General features: G+C 60.8%; 1 protein-coding gene and 2 non-coding genes across 5 annotated transcripts; all 3 read right to left on the bottom strand.

The window, feature by feature from the left end:
• Positions 1-2,775: 2,775 nt before the first annotated feature.
• On the bottom strand, positions 2,776-2,857 carry TRNAS-CGA (transfer RNA serine (anticodon CGA)). The gene has a single exon. It is a non-coding gene; the product is annotated as a tRNA-Ser (tRNA).
• A 466-nt stretch (positions 2,858-3,323) lies between these two features.
• On the bottom strand, positions 3,324-3,397 carry TRNAT-AGU (transfer RNA threonine (anticodon AGU)). The gene has a single exon. It is a non-coding gene; the product is annotated as a tRNA-Thr (tRNA).
• Positions 3,398-3,903: 506 nt separating this feature from the next.
• Positions 3,904-18,793, bottom strand: PER1 (period circadian regulator 1). Of its 3 annotated transcripts, none has more exons than XM_047089953.1 (23): positions 18,748-18,793; positions 13,002-13,423; positions 12,789-12,887; positions 12,539-12,693; positions 12,296-12,417; positions 12,001-12,202; positions 11,836-11,887; positions 11,555-11,697; positions 11,090-11,168; positions 10,905-11,011; positions 10,574-10,727; positions 10,382-10,490; positions 10,156-10,287; positions 9,879-9,984; positions 9,604-9,775; positions 9,383-9,510; positions 8,991-9,167; positions 8,143-8,385; positions 6,644-7,251; positions 6,016-6,199; positions 5,664-5,853; positions 5,177-5,327; positions 3,904-4,775 (listed from the first exon to the last, which is right to left on the bottom strand). In XM_047089953.1, the coding sequence occupies exons 2-23, from the start codon at positions 13,274-13,276 to the stop codon at positions 4,497-4,499; spliced, it is 3,867 nt and encodes a 1,288-aa protein (XP_046945909.1). In that variant the 5' UTR covers positions 13,277-13,423; positions 18,748-18,793; the 3' UTR covers positions 3,904-4,496. The 3 variants fall into 3 exon arrangements, with proteins under 3 accessions (XP_046945909.1, XP_046945908.1, XP_046945907.1); XM_047089952.1 differs by lacking the exon at positions 18,748-18,793 and adding an exon at positions 14,966-15,043; XM_047089951.1 differs by lacking the exon at positions 18,748-18,793 and having other exon boundaries at positions 8,152-8,385; positions 13,002-13,371.
• Between the last annotated feature and the right edge of the window lie 1,830 nt (positions 18,794-20,623).

Here is a 20,623-nt window from a genome sequence, read left to right as displayed (position 1 = left end):
CAAACCTCCGCAAAAGCCCATTGTTTCCGTTTGTCTCATTTGCTTTGTCATTTCTCTCCAAAGACAGCAAGCATAGAAAATACTCACTTTCCAGGGTTGCTTGGGTGGCTCAGTCGGTTGAGGGTCCAGCTCCTGGTTTTGGCTCAGGTCATGATCTCATGGTCGCCGAGATCGAGCCCCGGGTGGGGCTCTGTGGCTAGCAACGTGGAGCCTGCTTGGGATTCTTTCTCTCCCTCTCTCTTTCTGCCCCTCCTCCACTCCTGCTGTCCCTCTCTTTAAACAAATAAACCTAAAAAAAAAAAGAAAGAAAGAAAATATTTGCTTTCTGAACCATTTGGAAGTACACTGGAGACATTAGGCCCTCTTGCCCCCAGTTACTGGGTGTGTCTTTCCCAAGAACAAGGACATTCGTAACATAACAGTACAGTTATCAGTATCAGGATATTAAAGTTAATATAATACCATTATTTAATCCCCAGTCCATCTTCAAATTTCCTCAAGTGTTCCAGTGATGTCCTTAATAGCTTTTTTTTGTCCTGATGCAAGATGCGGTCCAGGATCGCATGGTTGCATTTAGTTACTGCGTCTCTGCGGTCTCATTTAATCTAGAAGAATCTATCGTTAAACCTTCACAGTTTTGAAGAGACCAGCATGATTTTGGAGCTGGTCCTTCCGTTTAGTTTGTCCGATGGCTCTTCACGGTTAGAATTAAGTTGTTCAGATTATGTATTTGGGGCAGGAACATCCCAGAAGCAACGGCGTGTCCTTCTGAATCACGTCAGAAGACACGTGTCAATTTGTCTCAATACCGAGACGCTGACTTTGATCACTCAGTTGGATGGCATTGGCCACATCTGTCCACTGTAAAGTTATTAACCCCCCCCCACCCCGAATAGTAATTAATATGTGCTTTGTGGGAAGACACTTTGAGACTCTTCGCTGCATACAGCCCATTAAAGTTCAACCACTACTCCAGTATCCATTGATGACTTCTAACTCCAGCACTGTTTCTACGTTTATTAGTTGGGCAGTTGACTATAAAATATAAACAGAGCTATCCCCTTCCTTCCCATTTTATTTCTTTTTCCTGTTATGAACCTTGGAGTCTCGATTCAGTGAATCATGGTCCACCACACTCGTATTTTAATGCTCAGATTGTCCCAGATTTAGCCAATGGGACCTCCTTTAACTGTAACCCTGAGCCATTGGGTCTCTTTTTAAAATAGATACGCGAGATTCTTTGAGCATTTCTTTCCTTTCCTGGGCAACAAGATGTTCCAAGATCGTCTTATAATTCCCTAACCTGGAACCAGCCTTTTTTCCTAGGAGCCCTGGTTCATTCGAGCGGAACGCGGTATTTAGTAACCAAGATCTGGGCACTTGGTGTGCTTGTTGGTTCTTGTGTATCTTTCCTTCTAGGCTCTCTCAGTGGAGCAAGCTAGGAGATATATGTATTTCTATATGTGGTGTATGTGCACACATTTCTTTCTGTATCTACACACATTAAAAGCCATGAATTCATTTTGATATCCCATTGGAAGGCTTCAAAGAGAGGAAGGACAGAATCTGATGTATGTTTTAAAAGGATCACTAAGCCCAATGTGTTCAGAGGAAGAAGAGAAGAAGCAAGGAAATAATTTAGGGGCTATTGTAACAATCTGGATGCAAGATGTGGGGGCTCGGACCAGGGTGTAGTGGTGATGTTTTGACAAGCAGTCACGTTTTTTTAAACCCGTTTTAATAAGAAATCGTGACTGATTTGATGTGGCGTGGGTGTGTGACAAAGAGAGAGAATCGGGGGTGATCCTAAGGCTTTTACTCTGACCAACTGAAGAAATGGAATTTTCCATTACTGAGCTAGAAAGTGCAGGTGACGTTCATTTTGGGGAGGCCAAGAATTTGGCCAATTTATTTGTGATTCCCTATTAGATATCCAAGTGGAAACGGTAAGTAGGTAATAATATATATGCATCTGTAATTCGGGGAAGAGTTCTGGAGCCGGAGATGAACATTCTGGATGTACTAATGTGTTTTTCGTTGATATTTATGAGTGAGTACAGATAGAGAAGAGGTTGGAAAAGCGAGCCAGTGGGAACACTCCGACATTCAAGGATCCCGAGGGTGTTGACCCACCAAAGGAGTCTGTGTGGGAGCTGTTCACGATGTAGAAGGAGTATCAGAAGAGTTAGGGTGTCCTAGAAGGCAGTGAAGAGAGCGTTTCTAAGGGGGAGAGTAAGCATCCGTGTCAGCTGGTGCCAAATAGCGATCAATGGGTTTAGCAATGCGACGGTCACTTGGTAAACTTAACAGGAGCATCTTGGAGGAATGGGGTGGGGGGAGGCACTTGATTAGAGGGGGTTCCAGAGAGAATGGGAAGACGGCATGGGGGAGAGTGGGTGTATGGTAACATGCTTTGCGGGAGAGGGGAACAGAGACGTGGAGTGGTAGATGAAGGGCCTCGTGGAGTGGGGTTGAGAGGAGGGAGACAGAAACAATCTCGGAGGAGACGGGCAGGGGCGTGGGTCAGGGAAGCGGAATACGCCGGCGGTATAGCACTGGGCAGCGTGCTGGGCTCGGTGACGGGGAGGTACTCGGAGAAGCGGTTCAGGGACACGGTCGCCAGAGCGTGAGGCCCGCGAGGGGGCGCTCGCGGGCTGGCCGCGGGTGGCTGAATCCCGAAGAATAAAGGCCGGATCCTTCCCGGGGAAGGAGGCGCTAGAAAAACAAAGGCCTTCCTCCTTCGAAGGCAAGGATAGCCACTCCCAAAAGTACACACGCTGTGAGCAGGATTCGAACCTGCGCGGGGAGACCCCATTGGATTTCGAGTCCAACGCCTTAACCACTCGGCCATCACAGCCGCGTGCGGCTTGGGGCCTGCGCCACTATAGCTGCCTATCAACGGGCCCGCCTCCCGCCGGCCCCGCCTCTCCGCCTCGAGACGTCTGTGCGCGTGCGCCTCCCCGCGGCAGTGCGGGCCTCACCTCCTCGCCAGCCGCCGGAGGCCTGCGGAAGGGGCGGTTCTCGCGTTCTCGCTCCCTGCCCCCAGTCTCAGGACGGCCCCAACAAAATGAGGTAGAACCCGAACCCAAGCCCAGGGCGCCGTGCCCTTGAACGCATGGGATGCCCGCGCCACCCTGGTTCCTGAAAGAGAAGTGGGGGTCGGCCTTCCGATTCACGCTAAAAGTGCGCGGGAGCGGAAGCTCACGGTGGAAACGGCTTGGTAAGAATAAGAATCTCTGGAGAGGCGCCCCAGCAAGACCCTTCGGGAAGATTGGAGAGACGCGTTGCCCTCGGAGCAATAATATACCGCTTTCTGCGGACCCAGGCACCGCTGGGATTCGAACCCAGGATCTCCTGTTTACTAGACAGGCGCTTTAACCAGCTAAGCCACGGCGCCGGCGGAAGGCGCCGTGCGCCTGGAGATAGATCAGCTTCTCGCGGGAGTCAGTGCGTGAGAAATCTCACAGACCGAACGTTGCCGCGGGTCCCCCGTGACCCCCGTTCCAAGATTTCTTCCTCCCCACCCCCCCCCCCCCCGGCTCCTGAGCCGAAGGGTTAACTCCCCGCCCCTCCTTTCTCCCACACCCTGGGGGACCAGTTCGACCATGGATGGGCACGTGACTTCCCGTCCCTTGGCCACCGAGACCCGGCCGTCTCCGTGTGTTGGCCGGCTGGGTGGGCCTCCCTCCCCGTGGGGCACCTGTCCGCGCTGGAACTCGCTCAAACCCTAGACTCAAGTTGCCCTTCATCTCCCGCCCAGGACAAAGCCCAGCTGGAAAGGGTGTGGAGGAAGGCAGGAGGTCGCTCACCCTCGCCGCCACCTCCCTGGAAGCGGGGCCACACCCCTCCACCAAGAGCTCCCTTCACCCAGTCCCCAAACTTCATTGCACAAAGTCTTTTTTTTTTTTCTTTTTGTATTAAAAAATAATAACAGACACAATATCAAAAACACAAATGCCATCGGTAGAGGGTACAGCTGAGAACACCTGGGTCCCACCTGAGGGGCAGCACCAGGGACTCCATGGTCCACCAACGTCCCCCACCCTGGAGCAGCTAGGGGTTTGGACCGCTGGGTCCTGCTTGGGCCTCGGGCCCTCCTCCTCCCTTCTAGGAAGGAGGTGGGAGAGCGAGCTGTCTCCCCCAATAAATAAGTGTAGCCCCAACCCTCAGGGACCTGGACTTGGGCTCAGCCAGGGCTTGGAGAGACCACTTCAGCAGCTCGTCAGCAGCCTTGTCCACGGGAAGGAAGGCCTCCTCACCAGCGGTGGGAGAGGAGGCTTCGCTGGGCTGGGCTGGCTGAAGGGTCCCACCCTCTGTACCCTAAGAAGCCAGAAGCTGCCCCTGGATCCTGGGCTGCTGATGGGGGTCCGGCCCCCTGAGCGGGAGAAGCTGGGGCAGTCTCCTATCGGTTGGTCCAGCCACGGCTGGTTCTGAGAGGTGGAAGAAGGGAGAAGGAAGCTTCTCATGCACTCCCAGAGGTGGCCTCAAAATGTGGTCTAGCTGGTGCCATTTTCCGTGGCAGGTAAGGCTGGACTGGATGGGCTCCCACCTTGTTCCTCCTCCTCCATGGCCAGGTCTTGGGAGCTTGAGGCCCTGGCCCCAGCTTGAGCGCCGGCCTCCTCTCCGCCCTCACCCTCGCCACTGCCGCCACCACCACCACCACCCTCGCCTCCGCCCTCCTCCATGGGCTCCAGTCCCAGTCCGTCCAGTTCCGAGAAGAGCGGGTCATCAGGGTGGCCGGGGTCTCGGGTGCTACTGCCGCAATCCACACAGGCCTCGGAGGGAAAGGGGAGGAGTCAGACGAGGTGCTCCCTGCTAAGCTGCCATCCCAGCCCGGGAGGACTCCCCCAAAACGTGCTCCCAAAGAAGTACCAGTCCACACAGACAAGCGTGGGCCAGTGAGACTGAAAATGTACCGCTCCCTGTTGTCTGGACCCCACTATAAGACAGTCACAACATCCGTTAGCATAAAATTGGCCCGAAAAGGTCTGTAAAGACTCATGTAATGAGATACTATCTGACCCAGCAGAAAACTTGGTGGAATTAACATCCTTCAGGATTAAACACCCACGGACAGACAATGGGGGGCGGGGGGGGGGATCAGCCCCTCAGCCTCTAACCTTTCAACCCAAGCTCAATCCCCCTCCTTCTCCCTCCCGGCCCTAACATCTCTCACCATCACATCGAGGGCCCGAGGCAGCTGACCCTTCCGGACCCAGGAGTGCACAGCACCCAGTTCCCTGCGCTGGTCCTCTGAGAAGCGAGGCTGTTGCTTCTGCATGGCCCGGAGCCGCTCCCGGTCCTGCTTCAGCACGGAGGCCATGTCCCTGCCCGGGGAAGGGGTGCAGAAGGCAGAGGCTGGAAGCCAGGGCCAGAGCCTGCGAGGCGGCCCTCCTTCCTCTATGGCGGGTGCCCACCCACGGCCTCACGCTCCGCTCAACCCCGCGCTAGGAGTTCAGGGCTTCCAAGAGCAGAGAAGCTGTCCTCAGCGTGGCAAGAACGAGTGCGGGGTGGAGTTCCCGGGGCCCAGGGACAGGGCAGGAAGTCCCAGGACAGAGCCAGCCCCGGAAAAGAAGATCCCAAGCTCGGCGGGAAGGGAGGCGTAGGCGAGCCTCCCCACACCTCTGAAAGGGGAGGCAGAGGCGGCCCCTGAAACTCCTCACCTGGAGGGCACCTGGTAGGTCATCATGACGCGCTGGTCGGCGTTGGCCATGAGCAGCCAGATGGGATCCTGGAGCACGTACTTGATGACCTGGTCCCCAGGCTCAGCCCTGGCCGGGGCGGCCCCGGCTTCGGCCTCGGAAGAGTCAACGCTGCCAAAGTACTTGCTCGTGTGGCTGCTCTGACTGCTGCCTGCGAAGCGGAGGGGCCACCGCCGCCGTCAGGCCTCCCGGGCCCGCCCTCCAGGCCACACCTGTAACCCACCGGCCTGAGGAAGCAGGGCCTGGCCTCCCAACTCCCCCAGTCGCCGGCCTCCCCGGGGTCAGAGCGGACGTGGGGGGGCGGGGCACGCACGTGTGATGCTGGCTGAGGTGCTGCCTCCCTCGTGGGAGCCTGCCCCGGACCCGGACCCGGAGCCCAAGCCGGAGCCCGAGGAGGCGGAGCCCGTGCCAGATCGAGAATCTTCTTGCAGCAGCAACTCCAGCAGGTCGCTGGAGCCCGACAGGGCGTCCTGATTGGAGGACTCCGTTACCTCCACCTGGGCGGGGGTGAGGGGGAGCAGGGTGGGATTAAGGGGCCAACACCCAGGCGTCCCTTCAAGTGCTTCCACTGGATGGGGGACACACCCAACCCCAGTGGCCTCTGCCGCCCCTCTGTGACAGCGGGGCCGGGATGAAAGAGAAGAGAGCTGGCCCAGAGTAGGGGCGTGACGCTGGACCCTTTCCAGGAGGCACGTGCGCTCTCAGAAGTTACGGGGACGTTCTCGCCACCTGTCGGACAGGATCGTCCCTACTCCACAGACCAGGCGGCCGATTTCGCCCTCATTCAGCAATTCAGCTGGGGTCTCCCACCCCACGGACACCATCTCCTGGAGACCGAAGCCCGGCAGGCAGAGGGGGCGAAGCGTGAGGTGGAAAAGGAGTGAAGGGAAGGGGGCTGGAGGGGAGTGCTGGTAAAAGGACGCAGGGGGGTCAGTGCTCACCAGTCTGGCCTCTGGCTCAGCAGCTTCCTCGCTGGGAGGCGGGGGCCCAGCACTGCTCCCAGTGCCCCCTGCAACAGCACCCCCTTCGACACGGGGGGGCTCCTCAAGCTGCAGCAGATTTAGCTGGAGTGGGGAGCTGCATCTCGAGTTGAACAGGGGAGAGTCGGGCCGGTGGGGAGGGCTGGGGGGCGGTGGGGGCAGGGACGGAGAGGGGGAGTGGGAGGCCGGGGTTGGAGGCCCTTCGGCGGGAGTCTGGGGTACCCCATAGGGATAGCCGGACGGGGTCGGGAACAGGTAGTTAGGGAGCACCAAGGCTACCATTGGGGTCACTAGGGGGGCGGGGAAAGCTGCAGGGGGCCCGGAGGCAGGGGCGGAGGGAGGAGGGTGGGGGCCTCCCCGTGGGAACACCGGGAGAGGGTAGGGCTGGACCACGGCGGGGAAGGGAGCAGTGGCCGGTGGGGGCGGCCAGGGGGCAGAGGGTGGCACGGGGGACGGGTGGGAGGTGAAGCAAGGGGCTTCAGCCCGGGGGGTCTGGTGGTGGCGTGAGCGCTTGGCTTTGGATCGGCAGTGGTGTCGGCGACCGGGGGGTGCGGGGCCGTGGTGGCAGCCTGTGGGGAGAGACCAGGGTTAGCGAGGGCCTCAGCCCGGGGGTCGGCATCCCTGCCACCCACACCGCCCTGCCACTCCGACCAGGGAGAGGGCAGAAGGCCCCGAAGAGAACCTGGCTTCCGGCCACGCAGCACAGAGGGGACGCCAGGGAGGAGAGGGAACCTTCAGGGAAGAATCACAGGAGGCAGGACGAGGGGGATTTATTGCAAAAGGAGCCAGGAAAGGAAAGGTTACAAGTGGGGTGGAGCAGAGGGTACACAGAAGACAGAGGCGCGCTGGCAGATGGGAGGAAGCAGGATGCGTCCGTGGGCGAACGGGCAGGCAGCTCCGGTCCATCCCCCAAACTCCCACAGTAACGCCAGCCTGGGCGCTCCTCCGGCCGGTCGAGGCCACGCTCGGCCTGGCTTGAGGTGGAGTGATGAGATGGCCGGGAAAGCCCAGTCCCGAGTCCCGCGTCCGCCTGCAGGGAGCCTCTCTCAGGCACCTGGAGGGCTGACATCCTGCCCCTGAAGCCCCGACCCCACAGCAGCTGTCCCGGCCCGCCTGGCCTGTGTCTGGCCTGCGGTCTATAGGGGCTTCTTAAGCAGCGACAACTGGGTCACAAGTGGGCACGCTTCAGCCCCTGCCCCCAAGATGGGCTTGAAAGAGCTTACCTGGAGCAGAGCACTCCGCCTGCCTGTCTCAGTGCCAGCCCCCCAGGCTGCCCTCCTCTGGCTGCAGCCCGGAACCCCCGCCTAGTAGGGAGACGCTAGCGAGGGGCCTGTCCCTAAGCAGGGCCCGGGGGCCCTGGAGCAGGAATGTCTCCCTCGAGAACCCCCTGCCCCCGACCCCCGACAGTCTGGTCCCAGACTGGGCAGAGGACGAGGCTCAGGGCTGTCCTGGGTGGCTACCTCGCTCGCCAGGGGCCAAGGGGGCCGGGGAGGAGCCGTCAAGTCCACGCAGTCGGCCGAGATCTCGGAAGCGGCTGAGGAAGGCCTGCTCCTCCTTCTGTGTGTGCAGGGACAGCACGGCCTTGGTCAGGCCCACCGGGCGGTAGGCATCTGGGGCTGGGTCAGGGGCTACCGTGGGGCTGGGGGCTGGGCTGGGGGCTGGGCCTGGAGGCAGGCCAGGCAGGTCCTCCATCATGATGATGTCTGAGGAAGGCGAGACGGAGGAAAGGTCACTGGAGTCACCTCAGGGGTTAGTACATCCATACCACACCCTCCCCATCCAACAACCCAGCCAACCCCCGGCCTCTGCCCCACAGCCAAGCCTGTGCCCCACGTGCACCCCTTGGCCTCCTCCCTGCTGAGGACTGGTTCTGGGCCCTCTTCTCCATGCAAAGCGGTCCCAGGGTGAGAGAGAACACTTAGTCCCCTCCGGTGACAGTCCCCTAGGATAAGAAACACCTCCAAGACTCTCCTTGGAAGGGAAGCTCGCTCCTTGCCCTCCCCTCACACGTCCTCCAGGACAGCACCCGGCGACCCTTTAGGGGTTCCCAACAGTCCCTATCCTCGGACCCTCTGTGGACAGCACCACGGGGTCGGGCCCCCCACCCTAGACCTTGCGTGCGAACCGACAGCGAGAACACGGAAAAACAAAGCAGCGAAGGCCGGCGGGGGTGAACAGCGGGCAGCGGCCCCAAGCCAAGACGGAGACCTCCTCCTCTCCGTTAGGGGCCAGACAGGGAAGGGAAAGGTGGGCAGGAGGGAGATCTGGCCAGGGGGCCGAGTGCAACCCCCTCACTCCGCGCCCATACCCGACTCCGGGGGCTTCTTGTCTCCCACGTGGACGATGGTGGAGCTGAAGCTACACTGACTGGTGACGGACACCACGCTCTCTGCCTTATTGGCCAGCGCGAGCGGGCTCAGGGCGCCTCCCACCACCGGCTCCTTCTGTGGGACGGCCCCCTCCCCGGACAGCACTGCCGATGCATCTGTGCGGAGAGATGGCACGTCACCCCCGGGAGATCGGAGGGGAAATCCCAGAGAAGACGTGGAAGGACAGACGGGACAGAGAACTCCGCAAATCTGAAGGCGGGGAGGGGGACGGGGTGGAGCAAGGTGGGGGCCCCAAAGGCAGAAATGCAGAGACACTGGGCCAGGGCGCCAGGACGGGGCAGCGGGGACAGGGCGTGCACGGGGTCCTTACCTTTCTTGGCCCCCAGAGGGAGCGGACCTGTCCTCTGCTTGTCATCGTCGGAGGCTGACGAGGTGGTGCAGGAGGAGGAGGCACATTTACGCTTGGTGGTGCTGGGAATGTTACAGCTTTCCAGGTACCTGCGGGGCAGGGGCGCCAGAGGGCATGAAGGCAGGGCTTGAGGTGGGCCGAGGCCAGGGCCCAGGTGGGAGAAGGTTCCGGGGTAGCCTGACCTGAGGATGCTGTCCAAGCAGTTGATCTGCTGGTAGGAACAACCATTGGCTTCTTTTCTCTCCACCTCCTCAGGGGTCAAGGTGAGTGGAGCCTGGACTGGAGCAGGGACCATCTCCAGCTCCGGGTCTGGGGACTGGCAGGAAAGGGTCTTGGCCTTGAAGGTGCCTGTGGCTGCGCCAAGGAGAGAAAAAAGGAGAGACAAGCTCCTCTGGGTTGGGGTGAAGGTCAGGGGGCCCCGGGGTCTCACTGCTCAGCCACACCCTCACCAACTCACCAGGGAGGCGGGGCCGGGGCGGAGGCCAAGCGCGGGACTCGATGAAAAGCTGCTGTCCCTGATGTTTCACCAGGTGCACATCCTTACAGATCTGCTGGAAGGTCACCTGCAGGACAGGGCAGGGCAGTGTCACTGGTCCAGGGCACAACGCAACGAGGGGTACTAGAGGGGAGGCACAGGGACCACGGTGAACGCAGCACAGGAAGGAAAGGCACAGGAACTGGGCCTGGACAGGGGAACGTGACACTAGAGGGCGAAGCAGGGGAGGGACACTCACCGGGGCGGGAGGCCCGGGCCCCTCAGCGTCACCCCCGTTGCTATCACTGGAGGAGCCAGGGCTGAGGAGAGGGCCCGGGGAAGCGGCGGGGCCGACCCCACAGAGCCCGGTGGGACTGGGGCTGTGTACCGGCTGAGGCAGAGAGACAACCTGGTTAGATGTCTCAGCCCTCCTCCCCGCGCCCCTACCCCTGCCTCATCTCCGAGCCCCGCCCCTTGACAGTCACCTGTAACAGCAGCCTGTGGATCTGTTCGGACAGCTCCTGGATATCAGAGTCCAGAGACAAAGCCGGGCTAGGGGCCGGAGGAGTGAACACGTCCTCGTTCAGGGGTGCCCTGCAGGGCGGAGAAGCCTAAGTCGGGCCCTGCCCCCTCCCGCGTGCTCCCAGCCCACAGGGCCAGCTCTGGGGCCCACTTACGTGCGCACTTTGTGGCGTCCCAACACAAAGGCCACCTTGCGGCTCCAGGGGTGCACGAAGCCAGCCCAGCTGGTGTCCATGGTGACGTACTCCCCGTTCCTGGCGCAGAAGCGGATGGGGGAGTGATCGAAGGGCTGGCCAGCCAACTGCAGGACTGAAGGAGTGAGAAGTGAGGGGAGGGGAGGGTGGGCAGGAGGCAGAGCCGGGCAAAGCAGAGGGCCGCCCACTGGAGATCCAGGACACCGAGGCCCCAAGGGACAACCACAAGCACAGCCACTGAGAGGCCCCGCAGACAGCGGAGGAAGGAGAGCAGCATAGAGAACTAACTCACTCTTCTTGTGGATGGCCAGCATGAGGGGCCGGTCCTCAGGGTGCAGGAACAGGAGGACTGGGGCCCCCAGGAGGTCCTGGGGAAGGTAGCCCAGCAGGGGGGCGGCCCTGCGAGGGGAGGAGGCATCAGAGAGTAGCCATGGCCTCAGCCCTCCCCACCCCCTTCCCTCCAGGTCCTGAGCAAACCTTTCGTCCACATCCTGGAAGAGGCAGCTGGGCGTGTGCCGAGTAGTGAAAATCCTCTTGTCAGGAGGGATCCGGGGAGCTGGGGCACAGAGAGTGAGGCCACTGAGTTTTTCTCCAGAACGGCCCAACTTCTCAGCCCCAAGCCTCAAGCTGGCTGGCAGGCGTCCGCACAGCTGTGGGAGCCCTCTAGCCTGCACAGACGGTCTGGACCATTCTTTCACCCCACGCCAAGAGTGAAACGGAGAACCAGAGCATTCAACCTTCCCTGCTCCTAGCTCAGGACGCTTATTCCACTCTCCCCCCGCTAAAAACGGACTCAAACCTTCATCCTTATGGTTCCTTCTCTGTCCCAAGATTTTGAGGGGCTGGGACCTGCCTCTCAGACTCACGTCCTACCTCCCCACTACCGTAGGGAAGTCACCCTTCTTCCTACGCCCCACCAGGCCAGGCCCATTGCCCACACACCTTCGTAACCCGAGTGGATGCGCTCTGCAATAAGCAGGCAGCATGGCTGCGCGGGGGCCCCATCCGAGACCCGGATCTTGGTCACATACGGCGTTAGGCGGAATGGCTGGTACCGAGGCCCTGAATCCCGGTCAGGACCCCCTCTAGCAAAGGAGACAGAGAGGCACTAGTGACTCTTAGTGGAGGACCACCCACCCTTCACCTCAAGGTCATGGATCATGCAGCAAAACAGCGGGGGTGTGGATGGTGGGAGGGGGTCTGCCCCCACATCCCCCACCTACCTGATACGGCAGAAGACAGACTTCTCCTGGGTGAAGTCCTTGAGGCCTGAACCTGGAACAGACCAGGAGGGTGCTAAGGACAGCCCCCCACTTCCTCCCTGGCCCCTCAGAACAGGGACTCCCTGGGACTGCTGGTCCCTGGCCCCGAGCACTTGGGGACCTCACCTGCTGAGGCCCCGGCGCCCCAGGTGGGCAGGCGAGATGGGGCAGTGGAACCGTAGAAGACGCCCACATCCTGGGGGGCCAGGAGCTCAGAGAAGCGGGCGCCCCGGAACACGTCCCGCTTGCAGCGCAGCAGGGTACCCGCCTGCTCTGAGATGTAGACGATGCGGCCCGTCAGGAAGGAGACCGCCACGGAGAAGGTATCCTGGGCAGGAAAGAGAGGGCGAAAGTAGACTCAGGAGCCTCGCGACGGAGGACGGGTGGCGCGGCGGGATGGAGAGGCCGGGCCGCAGCTGACCTGGTTGCGGAGCGTATACTCAGACGTGATGTGCTCCAGCTCCTCCAGGGTATAGGTGGACATGTCCATGGCACAAGGTTCGCCCTCCTCCAGGCTCCACTGCTGGTAGTATTCTTGGTTGGCTGTAGGGCGAAGGTAGTGAGGTATCTACTGAGGAGACTGCCGCCCCCCTTCCCGCCCCCCCCCCACCCGGCCCCGGTGGCCCAGCGCCCAGCCACGGCCCTCCCAGGAAGCACCACTCACCCTGCACCTGCTTGACACAGGCCAGAGCATACTGAAGCGTGGCCAGGGTCCCGGAGCGGCCCTTGCCCCGACGCTCTGGCGGCAGCCGAAGCTTGAGCTCCCGCAGAGCCGTCATGAGTTCCTTCTGGGTCCTGGCCCGGGCGGACTGTTCACTGCTGCAGGGCCCACAGGGAGGTAAGGGGTATAGCTCTTAGGCCCAGATCGTGGCCCAGGCCCCCAGCCTTCTTCTTTGGCCCTCACCCCCACGAACCTGCAGCCACTGGTAGACGGGTTGTCCTGCTCAGAGCTGGCGCTCAGGAGGCTGTAGGCAATGGAGCTGCTGGGTGGGGAGGGACTCTGAGAGTTTGTGCTGGGGAGAAGCAGCAGGCCCACAATGAGAAGGCACCCAGGAGCAGGGCTCCCCCGCCCTGGCTCAGCCTGCGGGCTGGACCACCCCCAGACCCTGAGGCACTTGCCCACACACCTCTTGCTGCTCTCAGTGGTCTCCAGCAGGGCGGAGTCCTTGCCGTTGCCAGAGGAGGAGCTGTGTGAGCTCCGCTGGGATGCGCCCCTGGACTCGGGCCCGTTGGACTCATTGCCGCTGGAGCCATTGCTGTTGGCATCCGTGTCATCAGCCAGGCTGGGGCCAGGGCAAGACCGGTGCTGTGGCGGCCCAGGGGATGGGGCCCCTCCAGGGCAAAAGGACTCCCCCGGTCCGGAGTCCCCTCCCCCATCAGCCCCTTCCAGGGGGCCATTCATGTCTGCGCCATGGGGAGGGCAAGGGGGAAACAGAGCAGGCAGAGAGGCCACCACGAGAGCGCACGAGGGGGCCGGGCGGCCTGGCTGGGGGAGTGAGGTGGGAGACGCAAGCCTCTGAGAACTGAGAAGTTCGATCCCAGGCAGTACCTGGACAGGGAGACCAAGAAGAAGGGCGAGCTGTTAACTTTACAATCCTGCCGGCTTCATTCAGACCCTGCTCTGTCGGCCCCCAGGCCCCTAGGCCCCACGCTTGGGAGCCCGGGTAAGTTCTGTTTTCCTATTCCCACAGGCGTCTGCAGATGGGAAGGGGCCTCTCTCCAGCCTTCCCCCACTTCCCCCGCCAGCGTGGCCTGGGAAAGTAAGAGCCTGAGTATTCGACGAGAACTATGACCGTGAACCAAAGCCTGGACACTTCCCATCCTCAAATTCCCTTCAGGCCCCCACTCCTCGCCGGACTCCCAAGGCCTCAGAGCAGGGGGTATGCCTGTCGTCTCCTATATTTAGGCCTCCAGGCTAATTTTATCCGGGGGCGGTGCCACCCCCGCTGCACATGCGCACAGACATGCGCGGACCCACCACGCGATTCCGCCGCCGCCGCGGTCGCCAGGGAAACCGACGTCAGCAGCTGAGCTCAGCGGTTGCTGGAGGGACCACGGGAGGGCGGGAGGGGCGACCCCTCCCCCATTTCCCGGCGGAGCCAGGGATCGACCCACTCCCACGCTGGCGGGCGCGGCCCGGGGTCGCCCACCTCTAGTACACCCCCAGGCCCTGCAGGGCTCGGTGGCCGTAAGAAGAAGGGCTGCCCATGGGGTTTCCAGAGGCTGGCCTTGCTCCCCAGGGCAAAACACAACCGCCACCGCCCTCCGCGCAAAAGCTCCCCAGCCTGGCCTTCGCCTGGATCTCGGTCATTGTGGTCAAGACGACCCAGCCTGTCCTCCTCCGGCCCCCGCACCCTCTCCCGACCCACAGGACTGAAGCCGGCACCTGCCATTGTCAGGGACTCAGGAATCCTCTCTCTTCGGTCCTCTACTTTTCTAGATTACCCCCCCCCAACACACACACACACACACACACACACACACACACTCCGCCCCCATCCGAAGCAGACACTCAGCCCTGAGCAAGGGACGCACAAACGCCAGCGGATAGTTCTTCCCCTACTCCTCGTCCAACCACACCCCCAACCCCCGAGCATTTTCTGAGCGCCAGGAGAAAAAGGAAGGCTGTGGCCAACAGCAGGAACTAGCGCCGGGAACGGGATGTTCCAGCCCGAACCAGGCTTACATCACGGCCGGCGCGGGGCCAGGGCCTGGAGGGGGGAGCGCGGGCAGCGCGGAAAGCCTGAAGGGGTCCCGGTGCCGGGGCAAAACCGAAGACCCCCGAGTGACAAGAGAGGCGGCGGCGGCAGGCCTGCCGAGGGTCGGACGTGGGGCCGGGGTAGCTGGAAGGAGAGGTCAAGGCTGGAGGTAGGGTAAGAGGATCAGGAGTGCGGACAGCCGGCACAGGGTTGCGAGGAACACCCATGTTACACCCGAAGGCAGAGAGAGAGGGGGTGGACAGCGGCAAGGAGGGCGGACTGCGGGTGAGCCGTCCGAGCGCCCGGGCCGAAAGCGGCGCATCAGGCTGGAAGTGGCGGCGGTCCGACTTGGGGCGGGAGACCGGTCCCCGGATGGCCCTGGAGATGCCTACCTGGCCGCGCGAGCGCCCTCCGGCCGCCTGCCCGCCGCGGTTGCAGCCCTCAGCCGAGTGGAAGCTTCGCGGGGCCAGGAGGCGGGTTGCATAATGCCAGGCACTGCCCCTCATTGGCCTCCTGCCGGCTGAGCCGCAGGCCCCGCCCCCGATTGGCTGGGGATCTCGTCCCGGCGCCTGATTGGTTACTGGCCCCTACTGAGGTCAGGGCTGTGTCACACACACGGGCGCACGTGGACCTGGGTGCTGGCGCTGGGCTGAAGGGCCCCAGACACCACCACCCAGCCAATGGGCGCAGGACGCCTTGCACAGTGAATAATGGAAGGGTGGGGAGGGGACGTAAGCTCCCCTCTTCAGGGAAAATGCCTGGGCCGCGGTAGGTGCTTAAAGATGTCTGCTTCCTGAACTGTCCAACCCAGCACAGCAGGACACCTTGGCCTTGCCAGAGGTGGGAAAAGGAATGCGTACTCGGGGGGGGGGGGGGCCGGGCCGGGGTGGGGGGGGGGCAAGCTGGATGAGATGGCTGGTCCCCGGGAGGAGCAGAGCACACAGAAACTCGGCTTGGCTTTTCCTGGGTTCCTCTCCCCAGCCTTGTCATCACAATACAGCCATTTTACCCAGCCCCTTCCTCTGACACTTCAAATCCTGTGGACAGCTGGGAGGATGGCAATTGAGGGTCCCCTGTGATAGGGGGTGGAGTGCAGGGCAGGATGCAAACAACAGAAGGGGCAGCCAGAGCCAATAAGGGCTGTAAAGGGAAACAATGGCAGGTGCTTCTGTACCCAATCAGAGAAAAGGTCTCCGGGCAGCCTACGTGGTGACTAGTGCTTCTTCTCTCCTCAGGATGCAGCCACCCACAGTTAGGGCTGCCCCAAAAGTGGGGGCCAGGAAGGCAGGACTATAGAGAACAAAGCCCGTGGCTAAGAGATCAAGGGGGACCCCACAGAGACACAGGTGAAGTGGCAAGGGCTTCAGATCCCCACCACTAGGACAAGAGAAAGCCAAAGACCTCGTTTGCCACCTCTCTGTATTCCCCAGAACCCCAGGACTGGACCTGACACATGGTAGATGATCAATAAACATGATGATTTTGTTGTTGTTAACAAGGATAGATGGGGGAGGGGAAGGGGCCCCAGCAATGGAAAAGGTGCTGGAAATTATGTTTTTTCAAGGAGGGGGCAGAGCAGACCACTGGAAGTGCCAGGCTGGGCTGGGGGAAACTGCAGTGACAGACCCCTCCATCCAAGACGGTGGGTAGATCCTCTCAGGGCTCCCTGTTAACGTGGGCAGCAAGTGAAGAGACCCCCAAGCTGATGCTGACACAATCAGCTGTCGGTGCCCTTCCTCCCTGTCACGTGGCCTAAGCCTTCCTTAACAATGCTGTTCCCCGTGGAGGGGCCAGGAGGAGGGCTCCGTGGAAAAGCTGGGACACAGGGATGTCATAAAATAACCCAGAAAAACCAAAGCCGGAAAACAGAGAAAACAAAGGATTCAGGTCTCGTCTCCTGGAAAACGTCCTCCCAACTCATATACTGTGGCCCAGTCCCCAGGCGCATTTTCAGACTCCTCTCCTCTGGAAACATGGTTTTTCTTCCTCCCCAGTTCTCCCCCTGGGATCTGGATGTGATCCCCGCTGACAGAGGCCCTGCCGGCTCTGCCACCGCCCACCTGCATATCTACACTTTGCATCGACAAAGGGGTCCAGCGCCCCAGCAGCCCCCACCTGCTCGCAAGGCCCTGGTCGTCCAGCCTCACAGTCCCCACAGTAACCGGGCCCCGCTGCCGTCAATGGAGGAGAGGGGGCGGGAGAGAGCGGTGACGTCAAAGCGGAGGAAGAGGGCGGAGCGAGGCAGCCGGGGAATGTGGGACAGGGAGGCTGGAGAGGCAGTGGTTTGGGAGGCGGCCAGCCCGAGAGGGCGGCGGCCCGCGCACTTGGGAACATCGTGTTCTCTTGGCCGGAGGCCCAGGACATGCACCCGGCCCGGGCGCCTCCCCCAGCCAAAGACAGCCGTCCTGTCCCAAAGCCAGGGATTCCTGGAGAGAGGATTAGGAGGAAGGGGTCCCCCGCCCCCGCCCCCGCCCCTACGTCTGGCTCTCTCCCCGAGATTCACATCCGCCCTTCCCTCGGCCCGTTCGCCCCGCTGCTGGCACGGGCTCCGCCCTCCCCTCCCAAACTGTACACATCTGCTGGCCCAGTCCCAAAGAGCTAGGGCGGGGAAGTTGGAGGCCAGGTTCTGCGAGAGCACACGCACCTTTGCTCCCTCCCGGAGGCCCCCTCAGCGCCGGAATCTCGTGTTACTATGGCAGCAGAGAGAGGGAGGAGGGGCAGGGAGAAGAATGGGTCTAGGATGAGGAAATCGAACTAGGACAGAGCAAGTGGCCCGGCCTGGGGCCTGGATCCTGGAAGACAGACATAGGGTGGAACGACGGTTTGGGCTGGTGCCTGACGATCAGAAGAACCAGGAAGAGGGAAATGGAGAGGGAGTCACCAAAACTTGGCCGAAAAACTTGAGAACGTGAGATTATAGTTCCCAACCACCAGCATTCCTGTCACTGTTGTTTTGACATCCTACAGCCATTTTTTTTAGCTAAACACACACACACACACACACACACACTAAAACATGAGGCACTGTGCTAAGCACTAAACGTATATTCTCTTATTTAATCCCCAGAACAAGCCCGTGAGATGGGTATTATTATCCCCATTTCCACAGAGCCAGAAGTTACTAAACTTGCCTCCTAATATGTTCTCAGGCTCTTAACAAACAAAACCCAGGGGTCAAATCTGAGCTCTGATAATGATTTGTCATTCTGGCATCTCATCCTTTGGGAACCTGGGAATCTGGGCCTCTCAAATATCCAGCCGATTCTAAGTTTGGTGCCTGGGACACAGTCTCCATCCAGTCCCTCTGCTCCCTGGGCCTGGTCTCAGACATTCCGTATGCACTCCCCACATGCTCCCAATCACCTCAGCCCCGGTTTACACATGCTCCCAAAGTCCTTGAGGTCACCTTAGTGGCCACCAGCCCCAGGGATCTCCTAGGAACCCCACCTTGTCACTCTTCCACCTTAGCCCAGGTCACTTTACCGCAGGCCTGTTTGCAGAGATAGTAGAGTACCCTGTTTGTGCCTGCTCACCGCCAGGGGCTCCAGAAGACACGTGCAGAGACAGTCGGCACAACCCTGTCCTCCCTCTCAGGACCCAACAACAGCTGCTACTCCACCTTTCCTCCCGGGGGCGGCTCCAAGGCCCAACCCCTCCTCTTTAGACACAAGAAAGACATCCAGAGCCTCGATGTGACTGGCTCTGGGTCACATCTCCCCTCGCCACCTCGCCATCCTTTCTCAAATCACTATGTCAACCCTCTGGCACCTGCCCTACGGGGGACTCCCTGAAGCCTCAGAACCCCGCTCTTTCAAATGCTTAAGGCGCCTATTCAAACACTAGCCAAGCACTGGGACGTCCCCCACCCACCCTCAGGGATCCTGTCCCCATACCTCCCTCGCCAAGGCCCACCCTCCCAGGATCCCCTGGATCAGTCGGGGTCCAGGTACCTAGGGAGGTGAGGAATGTACCCGGTGTCCGAGCCTCCCTCCCTCGTCCCTCGAGGGCTGAGTTCGCCGTCCTACTCCCCACATCCATCAGAGCTCCCACAGCGGTGATCCTGGATTCGCATGACCCTCCCCCAACTCTGTGGACAGCGTCCCTGAAAGAACACAGCACCCCGGAGAGGCGCGCGCTGACCGCCGCCCACCTCCCCCCACCCGCGAGCACTCACCCTCCGCAAGCGCAAAGAGGCTACAGTGGCTTCCCTGCCCGGGCGCCAGCGCCTGGGACCAGCTCCTGCAGGCCCGCCCCCCCCCCCCCCCCCGGCGGCGCGGCCACGCCCCTCGAGCTCATTGGCCTAAGGGTGCCGACCCATGCCCCGCGCCGCGTGCGTCCGCCCGGCCCTCGCATAGCCACCATTGGCGCCACCCGCCGCCGTCATCTCCTCATTGGTCAGTTTGCCAACCCGCAGTGACAGCTCCACGTGCGAGAGGGGCCGCCCCGGCGCGCTGATTGGGAGTCCGCCGGGAAGTCACGCCCCCATCCACTTCGCGAGTTCGTATTGGCTGTGCCGCCATCCTCAGACCCGCCTAGTTCGGGAACGCGAACGCTAGTCCAGCCCTCCGAACTTCCTCATAGGCTGAGAGGTCTCGGAGCTGTAGAGGACACGTGCCGGCGCTCTCACGCGGCAGCTTGTTTACCTGGAAGCTGGGGATTTTCCTTGACGACACTAGTACCGGAGACCGCGGCTCTGCGCAGGCGCAGCGAGGGTGACCTGCACGCAGGCGCAGATGTGAGCGGCGGTGGCGATGGTTGGGGGAGCTTTATGCCAAGACTCGGGCTGGCTGTCCCGGGCGTGACAAGAGCGCCCCCAGCGCTGGGACTCCGGCCCTGGGTCCCTGCGGCCCCGGGAAGCTGGAAGGTGCTGGCCTAAGAGGGTCTTCCTATCTCGGCGCCGCGTGTTGATGAAGATGATGGTTGGCTCCCGATGGTTTCCTGTGGACCGAGCCAGGCGCTTCTCACAAATCCGGAGGCCGTCTCACTTACTACTACTCCGCCCTACAAATGAGACTGAGCTCCAGGGAGGTTACATAATCCGTCTGGATTAACACTCCAGTCCATAACGGGGCCATGATTTAGATCCAGGTCCTTGACACTTATAAAGAAGGTGGGTCCCTAGGGCGAATGAGAACCTTAAACCTGGAAAGGATTCAGTAGATGAACGGAAAAACGCCCTGAGCACGTTATGGAACATAGTAAGCCCGAAATAAATGGTGGACATTACTATAATGACTGCCTACCTAGTTCTAAGAATCACCTGGGCCTCTTAGAACATCTATTTGTAAAAGCGTCCTTGGCAGACAAGTTTGGGCAACACTCTCTTGATTTCCCGTACTGCTGAATCCTCCCGCTGCATCCCAGAGAAGTCGGCCCTCCAGAGCTGGTCTGGCACCCTCCACTCATTGTTGAAGCAGCTGGGGTCGGGGATGCTAGGGTGTCACATCAGGGACGTCAAGGACCTGGAGACTGTGGGGGCTCAGCGTGGGGTCTAGAGTCACCAATCCTACAACAAGGTGCAGGGGCGGCAGGCCAGTCTGTGGCCTGCTCCATACCACACTCCGCTGGGTCTCTCTGAGCCAATTTGTTCCGTATTTATGAACCCCTTCTGGATGCTGGCACTGCGCTAGGCACCCAGGGGAAGGGATGTTGCGAAGAAGACGGCCGTCTACTTCAGGCCTAGGAAGGAGTAAATGACCATGGGAGCAAATGCAGAGCATCCGGGAATTAAATCAAGGGGTAGAAAGGGATCCAGGAGCAGGAGAAGGCCTCCAGGGAAGAGAAACGGGGCAAGCTGGGAAGCCCAAGCCTCCAGGTTCACCAGGCTGACACAGGGATCAAGACGGCTTCCCCTTATCAGCGCCTGGTGCCCACCCGTGGCCACTGTGGGAATCACACTTTGCTGTGCCCAAGGTCAGGCCCTCCAGCAAAGCTCAGTCCGGTTCCAAATGGATCTTCTCAACTTTCCTGTTAAACCTGCGGATCCAATCCCCACCCCACCCCGCCCCCACTGGTTAAGAAAAGGTCTTAGAACACACACCAGCTGTACT

This window comes from Lynx rufus, unplaced genomic scaffold (genome assembly GCF_022079265.1).
Source record: "Lynx rufus isolate CCGP_SWC_20201006 ecotype Redwood Valley unplaced genomic scaffold, mLynRuf1.p SCAF_28, whole genome shotgun sequence".
Lineage (NCBI taxonomy): Eukaryota > Metazoa > Chordata > Mammalia > Carnivora > Felidae > Lynx > Lynx rufus.
This window is presented reverse-complemented; position numbering and strand designations above follow the sequence as displayed.

Coding starts and splice junctions, on each gene's coding strand:
- PER1 (XM_047089953.1), bottom strand. CDS start 13,276: ATGAATGGCCCCCTGGAAGGGGCTGATGGGGGAGGGGACTCCGGACCG. Junction 12,418..12,538: donor CTGTGTCAAGCAGGTGCAGG/GTGAGTGGTGCT, acceptor TTCGCCCTACAG/CCAACCAAGAATACTACCAG. Junction 9,776..9,878: donor GCCCCGGCCCCGCCTCCCTG/GTGAGTTGGTGA, acceptor TCCTTGGCGCAG/CCACAGGCACCTTCAAGGCC.